Here is a 22,988-nt window from a genome sequence, read left to right as displayed (position 1 = left end):
TAATAAATAGCAGTAAAGATTCCCAACCTATGTGCCATACGTGTGCTGTGACTGGCTGAGACAGTTACTCTCCTCCTCCTCAGCAGGTGGGTGAGGTCTGGGGCAGAGGACAGACTGCCAGCAGCCATGAGCAACTTATTACTTTATCCCAGTGATGCCTCAGTCTATCATTTTACAAGCATGTCACATGGTTAAAACACAGGAAGCACTGATGGGGAAAATACAAAACAGCGAAATATTCCAAAAGTGCATTTTCACCTCTGAGCATGTTTAGTTCAGGGGAAAATTCAACACTGTTTTCTTCAAAATCAGATCTACTGGTATCTAGTACACATACCACTGTACCCACACCAGAAATAAGATCCAAAAAACAAAAAAGTACCTATTGAGTCATCATGTTTTCTTTTTCTGCACTCTGCCAGCAGCAGGGATTCCTACAAGCTATGCTCGTGCAATATAACGTATTATGGACTGAACTGTGTCTCCTTAAAACCCTAACTCCCCAGTGTGACTGAATTTAGAGATAGGGCCTTTATGGAGATAACTAAGGATATAAAGGTAGAGCCCTAATCCACTAGGATTGGTGACCTTATAGGAAGAGGAAGAGCACTAAGGGAGCTCTCTCTCCACCCACATGTAGAAAAGAGACCATGTGAGACACAGCAAGACAGCCGTCCACAGCCAAGAAGAGGACGCCTCACCAGAAACCAAAATTTCCAGCACTTTGATCTTGGACTTCTAGCCTCCAGAACTGTGAGAAAATAAATTTCCACTGTTTAAGCCACCCAGATGGTGGTATTAGCTCTAAGAGACTAATACATAACTTTATCCATCTGTAAATGATTTAAGCACTAGGAAAAAAACAAAGTTGGTGACTACTTGAGTGTAGACAGATTCACTTTTTAAAAAAAATTTTTGAATGTTTATTTTATTTTTGAGACAGAGAGAGCATAAGCAGGGTAGGGGCAGAGAGAGGCAAAGACAGAGGATCTATAGAGGGTTCCGTGCTGACAGTAGAAAGCCCGACGCAGGGCTTGAACTCACGAACCACAGGATCATGACCTGAGCTGAAGTGGGATGCTTAACCAACTGGGCCACCCAGGGGCCCCAACAGATTCACCTTTTATGGCCTTGGCCTATAAGATAGCAAGTAAAGCTGAACAGGTCTTAAAACACAGAAAGGGCAGAAGCATTGAATTCTGAATCCTCTATGACATGTCTGAATTGGCAAAAAAGAAAATAAATGTATGCTAAACCTTAAGTGTGTAAAATCCATAAAAGAAACATGTAGTAGAGGCAGGTGAATGTAATATGCCTAGGGAAAAAGACAGGAACACTTTTCTTTCAGCTTTACTTCATTTGTGCCATGTTTCCCTGGAAACTTAGGACAAAGCTTAAAAGGCATAGGGCACCTAGTCGCCACACAGTCAAGGCCCAACATGGAATCCAAAGAAGGAACAGACTTCCAAAACCTATATTCCTTAGAAAAAATAAAACTGGGGGGAGCGAGCAGCTGCAAAGCAGGGCAATTAAGAAAAGTTGGTAAAGAATGCCAAGTGTTGCTCCAATTACATTCTCCACAGTCACGTTCACAGTGCCTTCTTTGTATGAAAGTGAGTCAGACAGGTTAATGACATTTGAAAGAAGGCTGCCAATTAGTTTAAATCATGTAAAAGGTGAATTCTCAATTAAGGATGTGGAAGGAGAACATTACTACGAACTACCTTCACCCAACAGCACTCTATAATTTATGACATTTCACATATTTTAACTTATTTGATCTTCTCATTAGCCTTTTAAGAAGGGCAAAGTCAGAATTAATTCCATTCTACAGAAGGACAAATTGAGACCTAGAACAGCAAAGTGCCACATAAACTCACAAAGCAAGTAAGAGGTATAGGTAGGATAGGCACATCCAAGCCTTTCATGTCTTCTATGCAGTGATCTCTTTCTTACATATACCTCCCATCTACAGAAAGAGGGTAGCAGAACAGCCTAGAAAGCAATATTGTACACTACAGTTATCCATTAATAAGACTTTACTTTAAAATTTTCAAAAGCCACAAGACACTTATTAATTACAAAAGGAAAAAACAGTGAAGAAAGCTAGCAGACACCACCTTAACCTGATGAGAACTGACATCACCAGTAAAAAGACATAACTGGATCACTGCCTCCTGATACGATGCACTGAGAAGGACACATCATATCTATGGTATTTGTGTAGCAACTGGGCAAATGCTTTAATCATATCACTTCTAAGCCTCACAAAAATCATGAAACGCAGCTGTTACCAGCCCATTATGAAGAAACTAATGCTCAAAATTATTTAAAATTTAAAGTTAGAACACTGATATAAGTAAGACCCAAACTCGATTTTTTGTTTTCAAAGCTCTTTCCATGTAGTAACAAGCTCTCATTTAGTAAAGTTACAAAATGTTCACACCACAGAGATCACTACAGTAAGTATAAAAGGTAGGAATAAACCCTAGAAGTAAAGTTTTCTAAACAGAGTCCATTCCATTTTTAAGCACTAAAGTTCAAGGTCATTTCCAGACTATCAATTATCCAATGAATTCAATCTTAATTTCTAGCTTTTAAATAATGACTGACTTTCATTCCATTGTCTTAAGAAGTCTGTTAAACAAGCAAGTTAGGCATGTATGAGACATTTTGCTGTGACACTTCAAGGGATTATGAAAAGCAAAAATTATCAAGGGATACATACATTTCTTTCTCTACATTTTCTGAACATAAACATTCAATTATTTTACAAATTTATGTGTAAACTTTTTTTAGGATTACCTATGGTAAGAGACTGAAAAATGGATGTTGAAACACAATAGGCAAGAATTAAGCCACCAAAGAGTTTTAACTGAAATATTCTTACTGATATTCACCGTAGTTTGTATTCACACAACTTTTATTACCTGAAATGCTTAAGCTATAAACCATATTAAAGAAAATCTATTTCTGACAACCAACAAGTGTGGTGAGGATGTGGAAAAAAAGGAACCATCACACACTGCTGGTAGGAATGCAAACTGGTGCAGCCACTGTAGAAAACTCTACGGAAGTCCCTCAGAAAGTGAGAACTGAAGTATCCTATGATCCAGTAATCACACTACTGAGTACGTACCCAAAGAATATAAAAACACTAATTCAAAAGGATATATGCACCCCTATGTTTATTTCAGCATTATTTACAATAGCCAAATTATGAAAAACAGCCCAAGTGTCTACCGATAGATGAATGAAGATGTGATGTGTATACACACACACACACACACACACACACACACACACACACAGAGTAATATTATTCAGCCATTAAAAAAAAAATGAAATCTCAGGGCACCTGGGTGGCTCAGTCAGTTGAATGTTCGACTTTGCCTCAGGTCATGATCTCACAGTTTATGGGTTTGAGCCCTGCATTGGGCTCTGTGACAACAGCTCAGAGCCTGAAGCCTGCTTCGGATTCTGTGTCTTCTTCACTCTCTGCCCCTCCCCTGCTTGCACTCTCTCTGTTTCTCAAAACTGAATAAACGTAAAAAAAAGCTAAAAAAAAAAAAGAAATATTGCCATTTGCAACAACAAGGATGGAGCTAGAGAGTATAATGCTAGGTGAAATAAGAGAAAGACAAATATCATATGATTACGCTCATGTGGAATTTAGGAAACAAAGGCAAGCAAACAAAAAAAAAAGAGAGAGAAACAAACCAAGAAACAGACTCTTAACTATAGAGAACAAGCTGATGGTTACCAGACAGGAGGCGGTGGGGGAGGGGAATGGGTGAAATAAGTGATGGGAATTAAAGAAGATACTTATGATGAATACTGAAAATATACAGAACTGCTGAATCACTATATTGTACACTTGAAACTATTATAACACTATGTTAACTGTACTGAAATTAAAATGAAAAATTTTTAAAAATTAAAAAAAATCTATTTCTGAACCACAGAAATAGAAAATAGAACAGAATCTAGACAATAGCTACTATTAGATAGTGGAAGCATGAAAAATATACCAAGTTGCAATTTGAAGAACAGCCACTAGATGGTAGTGATCACAAATAAATCTATGCTCATCAAAGCAAATAAACTCAAACACTGGCCTACAGTCTACCACAAAAAAATATATTAGGAAATGAAGTCTGAAAATAATATATATTTTTACTCTTATAATATTGGTGCAGTACTTATAGAATGGGATGCATAAAAAAATAAGGTGTAGAGGCATTAGTAAAAATGCAGTAAAAGTAGGTGATTTACACTAAATACATTAAATATATTTATATTAAATTATATACCACCACAGGCCAAATAAGGTCAACCACGTGTCTAGGTTACCAAACACAACACTGTTTAATCAAAAAAAATGTTTTCAAATCTAAAAAAAAATAAAGGTTAAAAAGACAGCAGGGTTAAGTGAAATTGAGAAATAGAGAAATAATCACAAGCTCGGGGTCAAATAACTAGATGGTATTAAATCACATTTTTATTCCTAAGAAACAGGTCTTTATACTAAAAATAGCGCAATTAATTTAAATTCTCTTTTTCAATTAAGATTTTTAAAAGCTATAACCATTAGAGGAATTAATATTTACGCTCTTAGCAAAATATGTGGAAGACTTGATAATAAAGGCTTACTAGTTAAACTAAAACTAAGAAAAAAGCCAGTTTACTAGACTGACAGCACAAGACAGTAGTTATCTGTAGCCAAAGTGTTCCTTTCTACCATACCCAACATTGTATCTAATTACAAACTTTAACTAAAACCACAAGATTTAAATATTGCATATACATTAGCTGGCTGTGAAGCAGAACATAAGGTACTAAATTTGAAGAGAAAACGTAACTATCTTCCCACTCACCTACCATTTCTGAGTGGTTATCTACTTCTATTCTTCAGCAGGTGAAATGAAAGCAAGCAAGCAAGAAACCATTTCAAAATGGAGGATTAGTGATTTCCCAGACTCAAAAGTAACTCAAGAAGAATTTTCTATTTTTAAATTTGAATGTGATACTTTAAATAAGTAAAATATTCCTCAGTTTTATTATCAAAATAAACATTATACTTAAAATGAATGAAATAAGCATTCTGTGAAAGCTTGGTCATTTAACCAGGTTGAGGGCAGAAATTCACCATATCCTAGTCTAAGAAATTTACTTACATGAATATTGGGTTTCTAAAACTTAATTTTAGCAATTAAACAATTCAGGTGTCATAACATTATGTACTGAGTATACTATATGCCAATCCCTGTATTAGGAATTTAAATAATAACTATAACACAGTCTTCCCTCAAAGTATAAAGTATACTTTATAAGTTCAGATATTAAACTAAGAATTCTGCAACATGTTAAAAAAAAATCTTACTTAGGTTTCTGGTCTTCTAATCACTTACCATTCCCCCAAAGAAGACATACTTGCTTTCTTTTGTGTCTCAAATCACATTATTCCAGTTGCCCAAAATACTTCCTTTTCCAACCCTTCTTTCGTGCCTTATAAAGACGCTCAAATGGAAGTCCTTTGCCCCACAAGCAGAAGTTAATAGTTTCATTTTGCCTGGTCCTACATCACTGCATGGACATGCAACATTTTTCATGCAAAAACATATTTAGCTTAAATATGCTTATATAACTCTATACAGTCAGTATCTAGCATAATGATTGCAATACACAGTTGTGTTTAATAAATTCTAGGATTTTTATGGTCTCACATGATCACATATCAGAAACAATTTATATTTTACACTAATTAGACACACTTTAACAATATTTGCCTTTCTTCACTATCTATGTTACTTTAAATACACATGTAGCCAGTATACCCAAAGAAACAATGTGGAAATGAAAAATCACTTACTGAAAAACGCCAGCATAAAAATTCCATCATTACCCACTCGGAGCTGGTCTGCATCACTAAAGTCATCTCTTGGTTGACACTCTTCCTCCTGAATCTGTAAAACATGTAACATTAGAATAGCACACTAAAAACCAATTACAACTTTATTATCTTAAGTATAAAGATAAAAATTTAAATAAAATCAAATGTCCTCAATTTGTTGTATAGACAAAATGATACAGAGAATACAATATCTGGCACAAAGTAATCAAAAACATTAGCAAGAATTAATTTTTCATGGGCACCCTTAAAAAGGGTTAAACAAAAAAGATAAAAACTAAATACTGGATTAATGAAAATTATGTGAAGAAAGATGTGACTGACACTGTGCATTTGCATCCAATGGGAAAGAGGAATTTTCATGATCATTGGTGGAGTCTAAATTATATGACCTCTATGGGTGGCAACTTGGCAATATTTATCAAAAATAAAAATGTAACCTACAACTATATGGTCAATTAATCTTCAACAAAACAGGAAAGAATATCCAGTGGCAAAAAGACAGTCTCTTTAACAAATGCTGTTGGGAAAACTGGACAGCAACATGCAGAAGAATGAAACTGGACCACTTTCCTATACCATACACAACAATAATTCAAAATGGATGAAAGACCTAAATATGAGACCCAAAATCATTAAAATCCTAGAGGAAAATCCAGGCAGTAACCTCTTTGACATTAGCCGTAGCAACTTCTTACTAGATACATCTCTCCGGAGGCAAGGGAAACAAAAGAGAAAATAAACTATTGGGACTTGATCAAAATAAAAAGCTTCTGGGGCACCTGGGTGGCTCAGTCCGTTAAGCATCTGATGTCGGCTCCGGTCATGATCTCACAGTTCATGAGTTCGAGCCCCAGGTAAGGCTCTGTGCTGACAGCTCAGAGCCTGGAGCCTGTTTCGAATTCTGTGTCTCCCTCTCTCTGCCCCTCCCCCACTCATATTCTGTCTCTCTCTCAAAAATAAACATTAAAAAAATTTTTTTAAGTAAGTAAATAGGGGCGGCTAGGTGGCTCAGTCAGTTTAGCATCCCACTTTGGCTCGGGTCATGATCTTGTGGCTCATAAGTTCAAGCCCCACATCCAGCTCTGTGCTGACAGCTTGGAGCCTGAAGCCTGCTTCGGATTCTGTGTCTCCCTCTCTCTCCCCCTCTCCCCTGCTTGCGCTCTCTCTCTCTCTCTCAAAAATAAATAAGTAAATAAATAAATAAACAAACAAACAGCTTCTGCACAGTGAAGGAAACAAAACTAAAAGGCAAACTATGGAATGGAGAAGATATCTGCAAAAGACATATCTAAAAAAGGGTTAGTATCCAAAATGTATGAAGAACTTATAAAACTCAACACCCAAAAAATGAATAATCCAATTAAAAGGTGGGCAGAAGGCATGAATAGATTTTTTTTCCAAAGAAGACATCTAGATGGCCAACAGACACAAGAAAGTACTCACCATACTTCAACATCAGGGAAATGCAAATGAAAACTACAATGAGATACCACCTCACACCTGTCAGAATGGCTAAAATCAAAAACACAAGAAACAACAGGTGTTGGTGAGGATGTGGCAAAAACAGAACCCTCCTGCAGTGTTGGTGGAATGTAAACTGGTGCAGCTACTCCGGAAAACAGAATGGAGGAAGGTTCCTCAAAAAGTTAAAACAGAAATAACTCTTATGATCCAGCAACTGCCCTGCTAGGTATTTACCCAAAGAATACAAATATACTAATTCAAAGGGAGACACGCACCTCAGTGTTTATACTAGCATTATCTACAATAGCCATATTATGAAAACAGCCCAAGTGTCTGCTGATTGATGAATGGATAAAGAAGACATGGTACATACATACAATGAAATATTACTTGGCCATAAAAAAGAATGAAACCTTGCCATTTGCAATGATGTGGATGTGATGTGGAGCTAAAGACAGTATTTTGCTAAGCGAAGTCAGTCAGTCAAAAACAAATACCACATGATTTCACATATGTGAAATTTAAGAAACAAAACAAAGGATCATAGGGAGAAAGAGAGAAACCAAGAAACAGACTTAACTATAGAGAACTGATGGTTACCAGAGGGGCTGGGGATGGGTCAAAAAGGCGATAGGGATCAAGGACTGCACTTGCGATGAGCACTGGGTGTCATATGTAAGTGTTGAATCACTAAACTGTATACCTGAAACTAATATCACACTGTATGTTAACTGGAACTGAAATAAAAACTCTTAAAAAAGAAAAAAAAATTTACCCACACACCCTTTGACCCAGCATTCCACTTCTTGAAATACTCTGTACAAATTTACTTATTATATTCCCACTCATAAGAAATCATGTATTAAAGATAATTTGTTGCAGCAGTGTTAATAAGAGCAAAAGATCAGATACAATCTAAACGCCCACCAACAGTGGACTCTTGTCAGGAGACAATTCTTGATGAGTCCTTCATGTTTCTGATTGTCTTCCAGGTGGAGGCAATGGCTGCCCTTCTTCTGTACTATCTTTTCAAGGCTGTTTATATTGCAGACAGCTTTGGAAGAGAGAGCGTGTCACTCCCTAGGGCAGAGATGTGGGCATGTTTAGTGACCATTAAAAATACATCGGGTTCACTAAACCCAAGGTTCAACACTGTGTGTGGAAACATTACTTGGTCCTCTTTGTGTTTCTTAGTGGGAACTGAGGCTCAGGAGACTGGTCAAGAAAATGCTAATATATTCATGGCAGTCTCACTACATACACTGCCAAAAGAAAAAGACTTTCAGAACCATATTGCTCATTATTTGGGCCAAAAGATCCCTCAAGTACTCTGCAATCATATATCGTAGAAAATTCAGTGATTGGCAATGACTAAATACACAGTAAGATTTTGTATAATTTCAAGTGAATTCAAGAAATAAGCATTAAAACCCAGTGTAAGCCCCTCCCAACCAGTCAGTATGATAGCAAGAATATAAACATTTCATATTTTTTCTAAATATCAGTCCAGATATTTTTATCACACATCATTTGTAAAAAGAAAACATATATGCAAAGATACTTTTACGACATTAACAATGTAAAACATAGACACATCAACACACATTTCAAAATAATCTGATAACTTTACCAGAGAGGAATGACCACTAAATTACAGTAGCATAATTGATTCCATGGAATTTCACTCAACCATTAAAATAACAGAGAAACATTTATATAAAATGCTTAAAAAATAAAAGAAACTCTGTGATAATTTCAACTACATTAAACACAGCTTTATAGATCCCAAAACTGGTAAAAGACACCAATATATTTTAAAATGAAAAGCTGTAAGAGAACAAGTGTGGTATTTTCTTCTTCCTAATTTTTCTCTTCATTGCTAATTTTTAAAAAGTATTCAACTTAATAAACTGTAATTTATTAAATACCAAGTATGTGCCAGATAATAGCGAGGTGCTAGAAATGTAACCACGAGGTCCTCGTCCTGGAGTTGCTCACAACTTATAAAGTGTTAGTTTTTGTGTCAAAAGACAAGTTACTGACAAACTTTAAAATAAGGTACAAAAAACCAAACACTGCTCACTATTAGGTTGTAAGATAAGACTACCTGGTGAACAAGCCATGTTCTAAAAGCTTTCCCTCACAGAGAGCAAGACAAGGCTTGCTTCTTTCTTTGGAGAGTTCTACCCTACTGTGTGCAAGTTAGGGCAATAGAGGTCCCAAACTTGCTTAACATCCTTTTAAGGACCTCTGCCATTTCCAACGTCTCTAGAGAGACACTCCCTGAGAAAAGGAGTCCTTCTGGTTCACGGAGAGTGCATGCATGTATACAATGCATGGACAACCACATATGTGCCAGGCAACCTAGAGTTGATTTTGATAGAAACTCCACACTCTATACAGATCTATGCTCCTTCTCTATGATTCTCTCCTCCAAGCATCAAAAAACCCTTATTGACTGAGCTGTATTTATGCCACGGTCTTAACAAAGACTTGCTTTCCCCCTCAGAGGGAAAAGGCATAAATAATAAATTTGAGGCTTGCTGTTTTTACTTATGTGCCCAAAGCTATTTATGTTGACATTTAACTCTGTGTGTTGGAGTACAGGAGTGGGAGCAGGCATGGAAAGTGCTGTACTGATAAAAGAAACCCATCCAGGAGAAAACACTCACCTATCAAATACTCTACTTGCTGGGCTCTGGCCTGATGGCAGGAGAACGCTGTACACAAAAACTCCTTTCTCTCCCTTTATGCCTCACCTCATTCTAGCTTTCTGTGTAAACATAAGTTTGGGTGTCTTTTCCTGAAAAAAAATGGGATGAATCTAGGACTCTGAAATGGTACTCATCTCTAACGTCTAAAGCAAGAAAAAAGGGCAACAAACTCTAGCCCGGCTTGCAGCCATGCTGAAATGAAATAACTTCCATCTTTTACTGGACTGTAAAATAGCACACATGCATCTTGTTGACTGTCCACTACTGAGATAGTCACTCCTTTACCAGAACAAGGAAGTAGCATCCATATGTATCACTGGCTCTCCTACTGAGACAGTAAGGGGAGAAGGGGCAGGTGGAATCCTTGACCATCATTCTAAAATTCTAGTGTGGGATGTGTTAAAACGCCAAAAAATATTAAAAAGTTGGTTGACAAACATAATTTGGAGGCCTTGTGATGTTATTTCTCTGTGTTTTTTAACCTACACTGAGTTCATTCAGAGTCACTAGACTGGCTATACTAATATACACAACTGAGTAGGGAAAAAAAAGATGCTTTATGATTGTAGTTAAGGACCACAAAATCCAAATTATATAAAGAAGGAAATAAGGATATCAACAGTGAAGAGGTCAATGGGATGCAGTAACTAGAGTGAGGGGGGTAAAAGTCAGCACGTGAGGGAAGACAAATCAAGACTTAAGAAACATACTGGTAAACATACTGTAAGGACTAGGATGTCCACAAACTAAGATGGAGTGTAGGAGGAAGACTGATATAGAAATAAACAGAAACAGAAACGGTGGAGAAGGTGGATTTAACTAGGAGAGTGCCAATTTCACCATAGCATGACAACACACATAAGTAGTAGTAGAGAAAATACTAAAAAACAATCTACATGCACAAACACTCTTAGAGAACTATTTCTGACAGACTGAATGTACTCAGAATTATTAGACGATATTCTCAAAAGGAAGCAATCAGACCGCCTTACTCTCTGAGCTGTTTCTGCTGCTGCAGCCGCCATGGCAGCAGCCTTGGCCTTCTCGGCTTCATCGTATGTAGGAAGGGAGGTAGCAACACTGTAGGGAGGTGGCACGGGATAAAACTCACTGTAAACTTCTGAATCTGAAGAAAGGGATTAAAAAAGGACAACCATTAAAACAAACTATTTAATAAAATTTTTATAGTCAAAAACATAATTTAATAATTTACAACAGGCTACTAAAGACTATTACTGCTATTTGTAGTCTTATTTTATAAAGCTAGGTAGTATGTAAGTTACTAATTCAATCCTATGTGTTAGTTTAGTCCCATATCTATTATAAAGGGAAAAGACTCATAAATATCATCTAAAGGCTATTACAAAAAACAAAAATATCAAGAATGAAATCTGAAAATCTGTACAAGACAAGGGAGGTGAGAAAGTCATCACATATGAGCATCCATTCTACCTACTGCTATGCTCAAAGAATTTAATTTACTTGCTCATAATCTCATAGCCTAAAAGTAGAAGTATCAGGAATAACAACACTTGTATAGTACTCATTATTTAATATGCCACTTCTAAAGACATTAATCCTAGCAACTCTCAAGTTCAGAAAACTTAAGGAATTTGCCCAGTATTACACAACCAACAAGTGGCAGAGTCCAGGGATTTCCTAATTACCAATATTTGCTCTCATAACATGTGAGGTTCATTTTTTTTTTTACATGTCAGTTTTAGCAACTGTCCAAATCTCTTCAGCAAACTCAACATTTCTCTTTCCTAAAAAAGACTGGTGATTTTTAGTTCTTTTTTACTCCTCTCCCCCTCTTCTCATTTTTTTCCATATCTACCTAGTTTTTCAGAGTTTCTTTTTATGAAGAATTTTTCCATCCCCAATTTTTAGATGATTTTTAAAATATGATCTTTAGAAATATAACACAATAGCAAGGGGAGGGTGCTAATTTTACTTTTTTTTTTAAGTTTATTTATCTATTTGGAGAGTGACAGAGACAGAGCAAGTTGGGACAGAGACAGAGCAGAGAGAGAGAGAAGGAGAATCCCAAGCAGACTCCACACTGCCATCCCAAGCAGACTCCACACTGCCAGCACAGAACCTGATGCGGGGCTCGAACTCACGAACCTGTGAGATCATGACCTGAGCTGAAACCAAGAGTTGGACGCTTAAGCAAATGAGCCACCCAGGAGCCCCAAAGAGTGCTAATTTAGAAAAAAAACCCTGCATCACTTATCACCAACTTCAGCAGTACAGGTAAAGCGATACATACAGGTTGATATACTGATTAGACTCATGCTAGCATCACTGCCAAGAAAATCAGACTCTCAAGGTTGTCCACACCCCAATGTCTGACATCACTTTCGTGATTTCCTCGATTATAAATACAGTATTTGCACATTTTCTATATCGGTTTATAATTTTCTCTATCAGAATTTCTTGCATTTCCACATGAAAACACATTTCACTCTAGCAATTCTTTTCCTTTTGTATTTTAATGTATACTGGTTTTAAAAGAAGTTTTTTAAATGCTATCAATAAGAGCTAAGGATATGAAGCTAGGCAATTTTTAATCCAATGACAGGTAATGCTAGTAGCAGCAGAACACTGAGCACCACCAAAATGGTACAAGGGTCATAAATCCTTAGAAATGACTTCTTATTCAGATGTAAAAACACCACACACAGTCAGGAAAATAGATTTCTTTAGTTCTGAAGCCTCGAATAGAAGCAAAATTTAAGTGAAAGCAATGTTATAAATTTTAAGGCAGTAACATTAAAATTATAAATTTAAAAACTGGAACAATGACATACATTACCCAAGAGGATGAGATCTTTTACATTAACAACAGATATGTAATTTCTGAAAAGTTTTAACTCCCGTGAAAGGCAAAATGAAACTAACAAATGCAATGCAAACTGGGAAAAAGCACTGCTATAGTTTTAACTTTCACTGGTTAATTTTACTTATTTTTTATCTGCCCTTTAAGGCGGCAGTTCTCAACCAGAAAATTTAAAGTCTGGAGAGCTCCAATCCTAGCTGCTCGTCTTAAGTTGTGTGACCTCAAGCAAATCACTTAAGCACTTTATGAAGCTCTACTTTCTCATCCATAAAACTGACTCAGCAAGGCTGTTACTTGCTGTTATATGACAGGATTTAAGAGTAGTCAAGAGGACTCTGTAAACTGTAAAGCATTATACAAATGTCAACTATTATTATTGATGGTGCTCAGATCTATAAAACCAGTCATAAAGTGACCTACTGAAGAACATAATCTCCACAGAAAACTCGTACTGTCCATGCTTAAAATTTAACAGTAAAAGGCTGAAGAAAAACACTAGATGTTTTTCATTAAAGAGAAGCAAACTTCTAGAATTACTCAGTTCTTGTGCTCAATTACAGTCATGAATGGCCTTTTAGTACAAGTGTAAAAATAAGAGACCAGTAGTCATACAGATTATAAGAATAACTGAATACCTAGGTAGCAAGGACAACCTGTCTTACAATGGAAATTTATCCAATCTCTAAAAATGACATGATCTGTGTGGCACCTGGGTGGCTTAGCTGGTTAAGCATCTGACTCTTAATTTTTGGCTCAGGTCATGATCTCATGGCTGTGAGATCAAGCCCCATGTCAGGCTCCACACTAAGTGTGAAACCTGCTTGGGATTCTTTCTCCCTCTCTCTCTCTCTCTCTCTCTCTGCCTCTTCCCCACTAACACTGTCTCTCTCTCAAAATACATAAAAATTAAAAAAAAAAAAATGACATGCTCCATTATCAAAACTATTCTAGAGCATAGAAGAATGAGAAACTTCTCAATTCATGCTATGTTGCTTCCATACATAATATTAATACTAAAACCACAAAGACAGTACAAGGGTTAAAGATCCCACTAATAAAATTGCAAAACTTTTGGGAAAAAAAACATTAACAAATATAAATCCAGAATGGATTAGAATATGGTAACAATTTAGTCTATGAATGCAGAAATGAATTGGCTTAAAAAGAAATCTAGTAATAACATATTTCATTATGTCAAAAATTAAAGGAGAAAAAAACATAATTCTGTGATAAAGACCCAAAAAGATGACTTCAAGGTTTCTGGCCTAGTGGAGCCATTTACCAAAGTGAAGACGACTGACAAGGAAAAGGTTCAGTGATGGAGGAAGAAGCCATTGACAGTTTTAAAGGTACTGAAACCTCCTTTATCCTTTCAAACTCTTCCCATCAAGAGGTGGAGACTAATTGTCTTGAATAAAGACTAACCCCAGATACTCACTTCTAACAAATCAAATGTGGCAGACGTGACACTGTGTGACTTGAGTGGTAATGCCACAACAGGTGACACAGATTCTATTTGGCTTGTTCTTGGAACTCAGCCTCCATTCAGTGAGGAAGCCCAGGCCACAAGAGGTCACGTACAGGTGTTCTAGCCAACAGTCTCAGCGGAGGCCCCAGCGGAAGCTTGCATCAGCTGCCAAATATGTAAATAAGGAAGCCTCAAGATGACTCCAGCTCCAGGTCACCAAAAGATAATAATCACATGAGATCCTGGGAGACAATCGCATAACTGAGTCTAGCCCACCCCAAAAACCATGAGAACTGATAACACTAAATGACTGCTACTTTACTCTGTTTGGTTTGTGGTAGCTTGTTATACAGCCAGGCAATGGTGGCCACAAGAAAAAAACCTATAATTTCAATCTTAGCATTGTCCATCATTCAAACACAGGCAAAGCATCAGGAAAATAACTCCTTTTCTTTCTTCAAGACTACCATTAAATAGATTTGTTTTTCTTTTACCTAGACTAGAATAGCAAATTCACTGCACTATATTCTGGAAACTCGTAGAATAATCAAAAAAAAATTAGCCCAAAATAAATTTTAGCTAGCACCAATCCAGCTGTTAAATCCTATGGCCAAAGACACATAAAACTGACATAAATCAATATAAAAACTGTCCATCAAACTGGGCACTAAACAAGCACACTGATCAAATAAACATTATATACAAATAAAAGGAGTAAGCATTTACTTCTTTAGTAAATTAGTGAGAATACCTTCATAAGAAAATCATTTTCAGCAATTGCATAAAATTGTAAATGGAAAAAGTAAATGGTATGATCTTTTTACACACCCATATGGTCTAGATAAAATTTGTAGAAGCAGAAATGGTAACAAGATAAAGTTGGCAGAAGTTTGAGAAGTATTGATATTGATTACAGAATAAGAGACAAGAAAGATGAAATACTCTAGTGAAGGGTCTTCTAATATTAAAATGTTTCTTATAATAGATTTAAAAAGTGTTTCCTAAAGAATACATAAAATACGTAGAGGTTATTTACAATCGTATACGAAAGCATATTTAAAAATTTAAATATTTATTTTTGAGAGAGTGCAAGCAGGGGAGGGGCAGAGAAAGAAGAGGATAAAGGATCCAAACAAGCTCTGCACTGACAGCAGGGAGCTCCATGCAGGGCTCGAACTCACAAACTGTGAGATCATGACCTGAGCCAAAGTTGGACGCTCAACCAACTGAGCTACCCAGACGCCCCTAAAATTTTTTCAATTATATAATGATTAACTCCAAGAAACAACAAATGTTTGCAAGGATGTGCAGAAAAATAAACTCTCATGCACTGCTACAGGAATGCAAACTGGTGCAGCCATTGTGAAAAACAGTATGGAAGTTTAAAAAGTCAAAAATAGGGGGTGCCCGGGTGGCTCAGTCGGTTAAGTGTCTGACTTTGGCTCAGGTCATGATCTCATGGCTTGTGGGTTGGAGCCCTGCATCGGCCTCTGTGCTGACAGCTCAGAGCCTGGAGCCTGCTTCCGATTCTGTGTCTCCGGTCTCTCTCTGTCCCTTCCCAACTCTCATGCGTGCTCTCTCACTTTCTCTCTAAAAACTAAATAAACATTAAAAAAACATTTTTTTAAGTCAAAAATAGAACTACCCTATGATCAAGTAATCGCACATTACTGGGTATTTACCCAAAGAACATGAAAACATTAATCTGAAAGGATATATGCACCCCTGTATTTATTGTAGCACTATTTACAATAGCCAAATAGCCAAATTATGGAAGAAGTCCTAGTGTCCACTGGTAGATGAAAGGATACAAAAGATATGGTGTGTATGTATATAGTGGAGTATTATTCAGCTTTTTAAAAAAAGAATGAAATCTTGCCATTTGCAACAACATGGATGGAGCTAGAGAGTATAATGCTAAGTGAAATAAGTCAGGGAAACACAAATACCATATGACTTTACTCATATGTGGAATTTAAGAAACAAAACAAATGAGCAAAGGAAAGAAAACAGAGACAAACCAAAAATGAGACTATTAACCAGAGACAACAAACAAATGGTTATCGGAAGGACATGAGCAAAGGGATGAGTGAAATAGGTGAAGGGGATTAAGAGTACACTTATCATGATGAGCACTGAAATGTACAGAACTGCTAAATTATTGTACACCTGAAACTAATATAACACTGTATGTTAACTGTACTGGAATAAAAGTAAAGAATAAAAAATAAATTATATAATGATTAGCTTAGCATTACTGGGAAAATACAAATTGTGGCCGGAGAAACTGAGGAGGGTATTTCTTTAGAATGACCTGAAAAGATAAGATGAACAGTAAGAAGCAGGAACCACTGTCGTATGCCCAGGAATTACTACCATATGTATGTGATAACATTATGTACACCCTTCACCTCCGTTCACACATACCACATTCCTGCTCACACTCAGCATCAATAGTACCTTGTTTTACAACTATGTAAGTAGATATACACAAACACAAATATATAAAAATATGTTGTGTACATACAATGTATTTATTTCTTCCAAAAGCAATATGCTACTCTGTTGGAAATAGTAATAAGCATAAGCAAGTTTATACTTATAATTTTTTTGAAAACAACAAGAATATGAGGCAAGTAATATATGAGTAAACATTTTACAAACTATCCTTGGGAAAACCTTTTTTTAAAAAATCATAAAACCAGGAAGCCTCTTAATAGACTCGATAATTACACAAAACCATACTGGTTAAAAAAAAAGAGAGAGATATTAAAAATATTACTTGTCGTTTCAAACTAGAAACAATACCTGAAGTTGTAGGTACTTCCACAGTAATACTGCTATAAGGTGGAGGAGAAGAGTCAGTTTCAAGTACTGATGCAGAAGGAACAGTCTGCGGTGTTGAGTTTGAAGTCGATGGTTGCTCTACAGCAGACGACTCTGAATTATCCTCTTCATTGTGAAGCTAAGAGAACAAGGAAAAAGAAAACAATAATGTAATTCTCATTATTATTTTTAAAAAATTTAAGCTGATTTTCAAAGACTGTTTTAGGCAAAGGATCACTTTTTAGCTAAAAACAAAGAAAAATAGCATTTAAAAAGATGAACAAAATTTGTAAGAGATCTAAGCAGTCATTAAAAAATTATATTTTTGGTAGTTTCTTTACAATAAAATTGAGGTTCAAATTAAGCATTTGTAAAGAAAAAAAATCATGACTAAAATACATTCAAATCCATTCAATCCTACAGTTAATATCATCTACCATGTATTAATCGCTACAAAGAAAACAACTAATACAACCACAATACCATTTCTATTACACTAGCATCTAGGATAACTGAAATGTAACCTGAATTAATAAAATGAAATAATAATATATAAACATTTCAAAAATGCAGAATACTCTAAGGAGGTCTTCTCAAGTACCAGAAGAATTACTTATCAAGCAATATGAACCAATGTGTATATAAAATCTTGGAAGACGCTCTTCAACACAACAAACGTACTGAAAGCTCAGAATTGCAAAATAATACGTTGGATCTGTATTTAACTCATTTAATCCTCACCACATATCTATGAAATAGTATTATCCCCATTTGACAGATTGAAATGGGGGAAGGGAACAACACTGAAAGGGCTAGAGTAACTTGCTAGACATCACAACAGCCAGGACGGGTAAGGCCAGGACTCAAACCTGAGCAGCAGGGCTGCAGACTTCTTACTTCATTTACAAGTAACCTTTTAAAAAGTCTTTTAAAAACTTTAAATTTGTTAGGAGGTGATGGTAATGACATACAAACTAATTCGAGGTCAACCAAAAGCATCAGTATCTAAAAAGTGACTCACCAAAAAGGTACTATAATTGATCCTTATATTTGCAAAAGAGTTCTTATTAACTATTTAAAAGAATTTTAATATAATTTATTGTCAAGTTAGCTTACAGTATATACAGTGTGCTCTTGGTTTTGGGGGTAGAATCCCAAGATTCTTTGCCTACATACAACACGCAGTGCTCATCCCAACAAGTGCCCTCCTCAATGCCCATCACCCATTTTCCCCTCCCTCCAATGCCCCCCCATCAACCCTCAGTTTGTTCTCTGTATTTAAGAGTCTCTTATGGTTTGCCTCCCTCCCTCTATTTGTAACTATTATTTCCCCTTCTCTTATGAAATATTTTAAGATACTTTTAAATCTATTAGAATCTTGTTTTGAAAAGAAACTACAGGTCTTCAATATTACTCAATTTTCACATCTTAATTTATTCTTGTAAAGAAATTCAATGTTAAAAATCCCCCAAATTTTGTCACAGAGCAAAACTGTATAAACACAAATCTGAGTGTTGTGATGTGGTGAAATGAACATGCACTTGGAGTTTAAAAAGAGCATGCAAATTCTTTCTCTACCTTTTAGGAGCTTTGAGAAACCTCTTCTCTGTGCCTCAGTGTCTCCAAGTTTAAGTTCTAAATGCAGCCAAAATCCTCATAGGATTGTAAAATAATATTTGGAAGGCACCCAACATTAACATCTAACACACAGAAGGCATTTAATAAATACTAGTTTCCTCCTTCTTCCCCTTTAATATACTTTATTCTGTGACCTGAAATAATTCGGTGCTATCAGTCCAATAGTCATTCATATGCCTGTAAAAAAATTAAAAATATATATATGCAAAGTAAAATTTACTTCACTGCTGTTAGCATGTGTCTTGGTAAGTGATCTCACTAACACAATACTTTTGTTGAGTTCATAAATTTTAACAGAACTGCCATAAACATACCTAAAATCACTTCTCAAGTTACTAAGACAGTTTTTTTCTCCATAACACCAAGGTTTATGTGACAGAATTCACTCACAGAAACTGAACTGTAAGGTCAAATAATCATAAAGTGAATTTTGCATGAGCTTTGTATTTACCTGCAGTTTTCCAAGCAGGCACTACACGACCACCCTCCTGACTAGCAACACTGCCTCAGAGTCACAAAGCATCTTCCATGTTTCCTAGTACAAGTTACACAGGGGAACACCTAACTTAGTCATCTTTGATCATATTTTGAAAAGCAAAAATGTTAGACGAGCAAATTGAGGCAAATAAAAGTGAAGTACGGATATATACTAACATTCACAACTAAACAATTAACAGCGATGCTGTCAAAAAATGAAACCACTGCTCCACCGCTACCATTAACAATGCAAATGTGGGTGAACTATACTAAAGAAAACGCCTTATGACAAAACAGCTCTCCTCTGGTTCCTAAGAAACACTCCTTACCATATCAAATACATAAATGTGTTCCCCAGAATGACCAGCTCATTTTTAAAACCTATCAAAATGTACTTAAATAACTGCAATAAAAAGAGTTAACTACAGATATTTTTATATATGATCTCAGAAGTAGAGCTCGGAACTTGTAAAACATACCCTAAATTATTTCAAATGCCCTACAGTTCCAGTTTTATTTTTTAAAAAAATTATAACGTACAGTGAACATTTGCCATGTATCAATAGTAAAACCCAATAACTCAGTCAATAATGTCTATCCACTGTAGCAGAGAACTTCCAAAATACAATTTTTTTATTTGATCTCTTTGGTGCCTCTGTAAATTGACCTACTTTGAGTGCCTTTTAACTAAGTCCATTCAAGGGCTCAAACCAAATCACATTTATCAAACCAGACAGTGTCATTTGTGGAAATTTTTCCTTAATCATGCTGTGCAATGGTTCTATTTTACATTCTGTAAGGATTACCATAAACAGCAAAAAAAGAGACAGGGATAAATAGGGTAGGACCTACATATATACAATAATGAACAAGGCACCTCCAAAGTTATCTTCCTAGCTTATCCTATTTATAAGTCTCCTGAAAAAAACATGGGCACAGGAAGGGGCACCTGGGTGGCTCAGTCAGTTAAGCCTCTGATCCTTGATTTCAGCTCAGGTCATGATATGGTTGTGATACTGAGCTTCCATATAGGAGTCTTTTTTTTTTTTTTTTAATTTTTTTTTTTGACATTTATTTATTTTTGAGACAGAGAGAGACAGAGCATGAACGGGGGAGGGTCAGAGAGAGGGAGACACAGACTCAGAAGCAGGCTCCAGGCTCTGAGCTGTGAGCACAGAGCCCGACGCAGGGCTCGAACTCAAGGACTGCGAGATCATGACCTGAGCCGAAGTCGGCCGCTTAACCGACCGAGCCACCCAGGCGCCCCCCATATAGGAGTCTTTATCTCCTCTCTCTCTACCCGCCCCTGGCTCGCTCATGTGCTCTCTCTCAAAATAAATAAATTTTTTTAAAAAATAGCATATGAAAACTAAAACATGTCTTTTATATAGTAACCAGGGTGATGAAAAGTTGCACAGGGAGCCACAGTTTTTTAGCCTGAAGGATACTAGGATAACAAGAGGGCTATCTTCAACATACCTGTAGCTAATCCTTACTGATGTATGCTGAGTATTTTTAATGATAAGACAACCTTAACCATTATGATTAACTCTACCTTGCTGTCCAGTCTTCTCATGTGTAAACTATTATTTATTTTCCTTTAAGCTCTCCTATGCTATGGCACTTCACTCTATCTTAAGGTGATAAAAGATTAACGTAATAACTGTGAGCTTTGCTTCTGAGAAGCCAGAAACCTAATGAATGTTTTCTAAACATACCAAGATGAGAACGTATGGATGTACTATGAAGTGTTCAGTGAACAGTGTTTGAAAGAGAAAAAAAAAACTGTAAGTTATTGGGGGGAAAAAAGTACGTGAAGAACTAATGTATATTTTGTATACTACCATATTCTTACATTTAATTTTAGCACAAAACAAAACTGGGAAGAAGAGTTCATAGATGCAAGGAGATAAATTTTACCTCAATAAAAAACCTTTAAAATTGTTTAATTAGGTCTTTTAAATTATTAGAATGCTAGCTTTTCTGAAGGGCAACACTTTCAGGCAGATTTTGGATGATTCTCTGGCAAGGCTGCACACCATATAGCTGTTTTTCCCAGAAGAATCCTACTTTTTATATCTACTATTGCAGGGCTCCATTCAACTTAGCATTTTCTCCACCCCTTTCATTCTCAAGAAAACTGAATGGTCAATTCAATAGTCAACCTACATATAAATGGGATTCTTGCCCTTTATATAATATTAATAGATGGCAAAGGCTGCTATAAGATAACATGACTCTAGCAAAAACCTATGGTAGTCTCTATCATTCTATGTTGCCTTAACACCTCAATTAGAGGAGAAAACAGATTAGAGTTGCAATAAAATCAACTGGTAGAATCCAGCTACTCATTTTAATCACCCAAGAAGAAAATGAGCTACCTTATCTATGCCTCTAGGGATAAGGTGATAATAGCAGGAGCTACGAAATCCCTGCAGACAGCACAAGCGATCTAAACCAATAGCGTGGAACACAGGTTCCCACAAAGCACCGCTGCCTGGTATATGAAGTTAGATTTTCTACCAATAAAACTAAATTATAGCAGTCTTCTTTATATATATAAATATACTGTTAAGCAAAGTAACAGAACTGTCTTAATGTTAGGGTGTTTTTTCTTCGCTAAAACTTTCCTGTCTCTGGACATTTATCCACTAATGAGAGCTAGCTTATGATAAAGCAAAAATATAAACAATTAGGAAAGAATGTATAAGCAATGAATGAATATTAATAAAAAACTGTCAGTTGGCAAATCATGCTTAATTTTCAGCTTCTTCTCTTGAAAGTACAGAATTTTAGTTGTTTTATATTTCATAATATAAACATATTTCTGCTAGTAAAACCTTTCTTCTTAGCATGAAAGAGTATCATTATTTCATAGTGCTCCACAAACGGTACCATGAGTGCTAGATGCTCCATCACCTGAACAAGGCTGCAAAATAACTATTTAAAACCAAGTGTCGGGGCACCTGGATGGCTAAATTGGGTAAGTGTCTGACTCTTGATTTCAGCTCAGGTCATGATCTCATGCTTCATGACTTTAAGTTCAAGCCCCACATTGGACTCTGCACTGACAGTGCTAAGCCTGCTTAAGATTTTCTCTCTCTCTCTCTCTGACTCTCCCCTGCTCACACTTTCTTACAGAAAAATAAATACATAAACTTAACAACAAAAAAAAGTGTCATCAGATATTTTATCAAGGCACATCTTAGTTTTCTCTTAAACAAATAAGGGTTTTGGTTTCATTTCAAAACTGCTATTGTCTGCTTCCAACACGTCAACTGAAAAAAAGAACTGAGATCTCAGACATTAAAATAGAGTGAAACTATGAAAATAAATGTCACCACGCATGAAATAAGCCCCTAATTCAGCAATCAGAATTTGAACATTCAAGAGGTTTTAAAATCAAAACTATTTAGGCACAAGAATGAAAAACAAGATCTAGTCAATTCTAATTGCAACCATTTCCTTCCAGCAAACTACCACTTGCAAGTCTGTACTGTGCTTCATGATGCCCTGTGGGGGCTTAGGGACCCTGACAACCTCTAATTAGATTTGGGAATGTTTCTACCTTCCCGATCAGATCATAACCTTCAGAAATTTATAAAGTATACTTTATCCATCCTGGTATACCCTAAAACAGGTAGC

At 36.1% G+C, this 22,988-nt stretch overlaps 1 protein-coding gene across 2 annotated transcripts in view; it reads right to left on the bottom strand.

Annotated features, from left to right (window-relative positions):
• The window catches only part of NDFIP2 (Nedd4 family interacting protein 2), a 66,093-nt gene that overhangs the window by 14,183 nt on the left and 28,922 nt on the right, over nucleotides 1-22,988 (bottom strand). For both annotated transcript variants that reach the window (XM_049647129.1, XM_049647130.1), the window contains exons 5-7: nucleotides 17,211-17,367; nucleotides 11,085-11,218; nucleotides 5,873-5,966 (exon numbers count right to left, since the gene is read on the bottom strand). In XM_049647129.1, coding sequence (XP_049503086.1) covers nucleotides 5,873-5,966; nucleotides 11,085-11,218; nucleotides 17,211-17,367 — 385 coding nt within the window. The remainder of the gene's footprint in view (nucleotides 1-5,872; nucleotides 5,967-11,084; nucleotides 11,219-17,210; nucleotides 17,368-22,988) is intronic.

Source organism: Panthera uncia (assembly GCF_023721935.1).
Source record: "Panthera uncia isolate 11264 chromosome A1 unlocalized genomic scaffold, Puncia_PCG_1.0 HiC_scaffold_16, whole genome shotgun sequence".
In the NCBI taxonomy this organism is placed as follows: Eukaryota; Metazoa; Chordata; class Mammalia; order Carnivora; family Felidae; genus Panthera; species Panthera uncia.
Note: the sequence above shows the minus strand (reverse complement) of the source record. Positions and strands in the feature narration are given on the sequence as shown.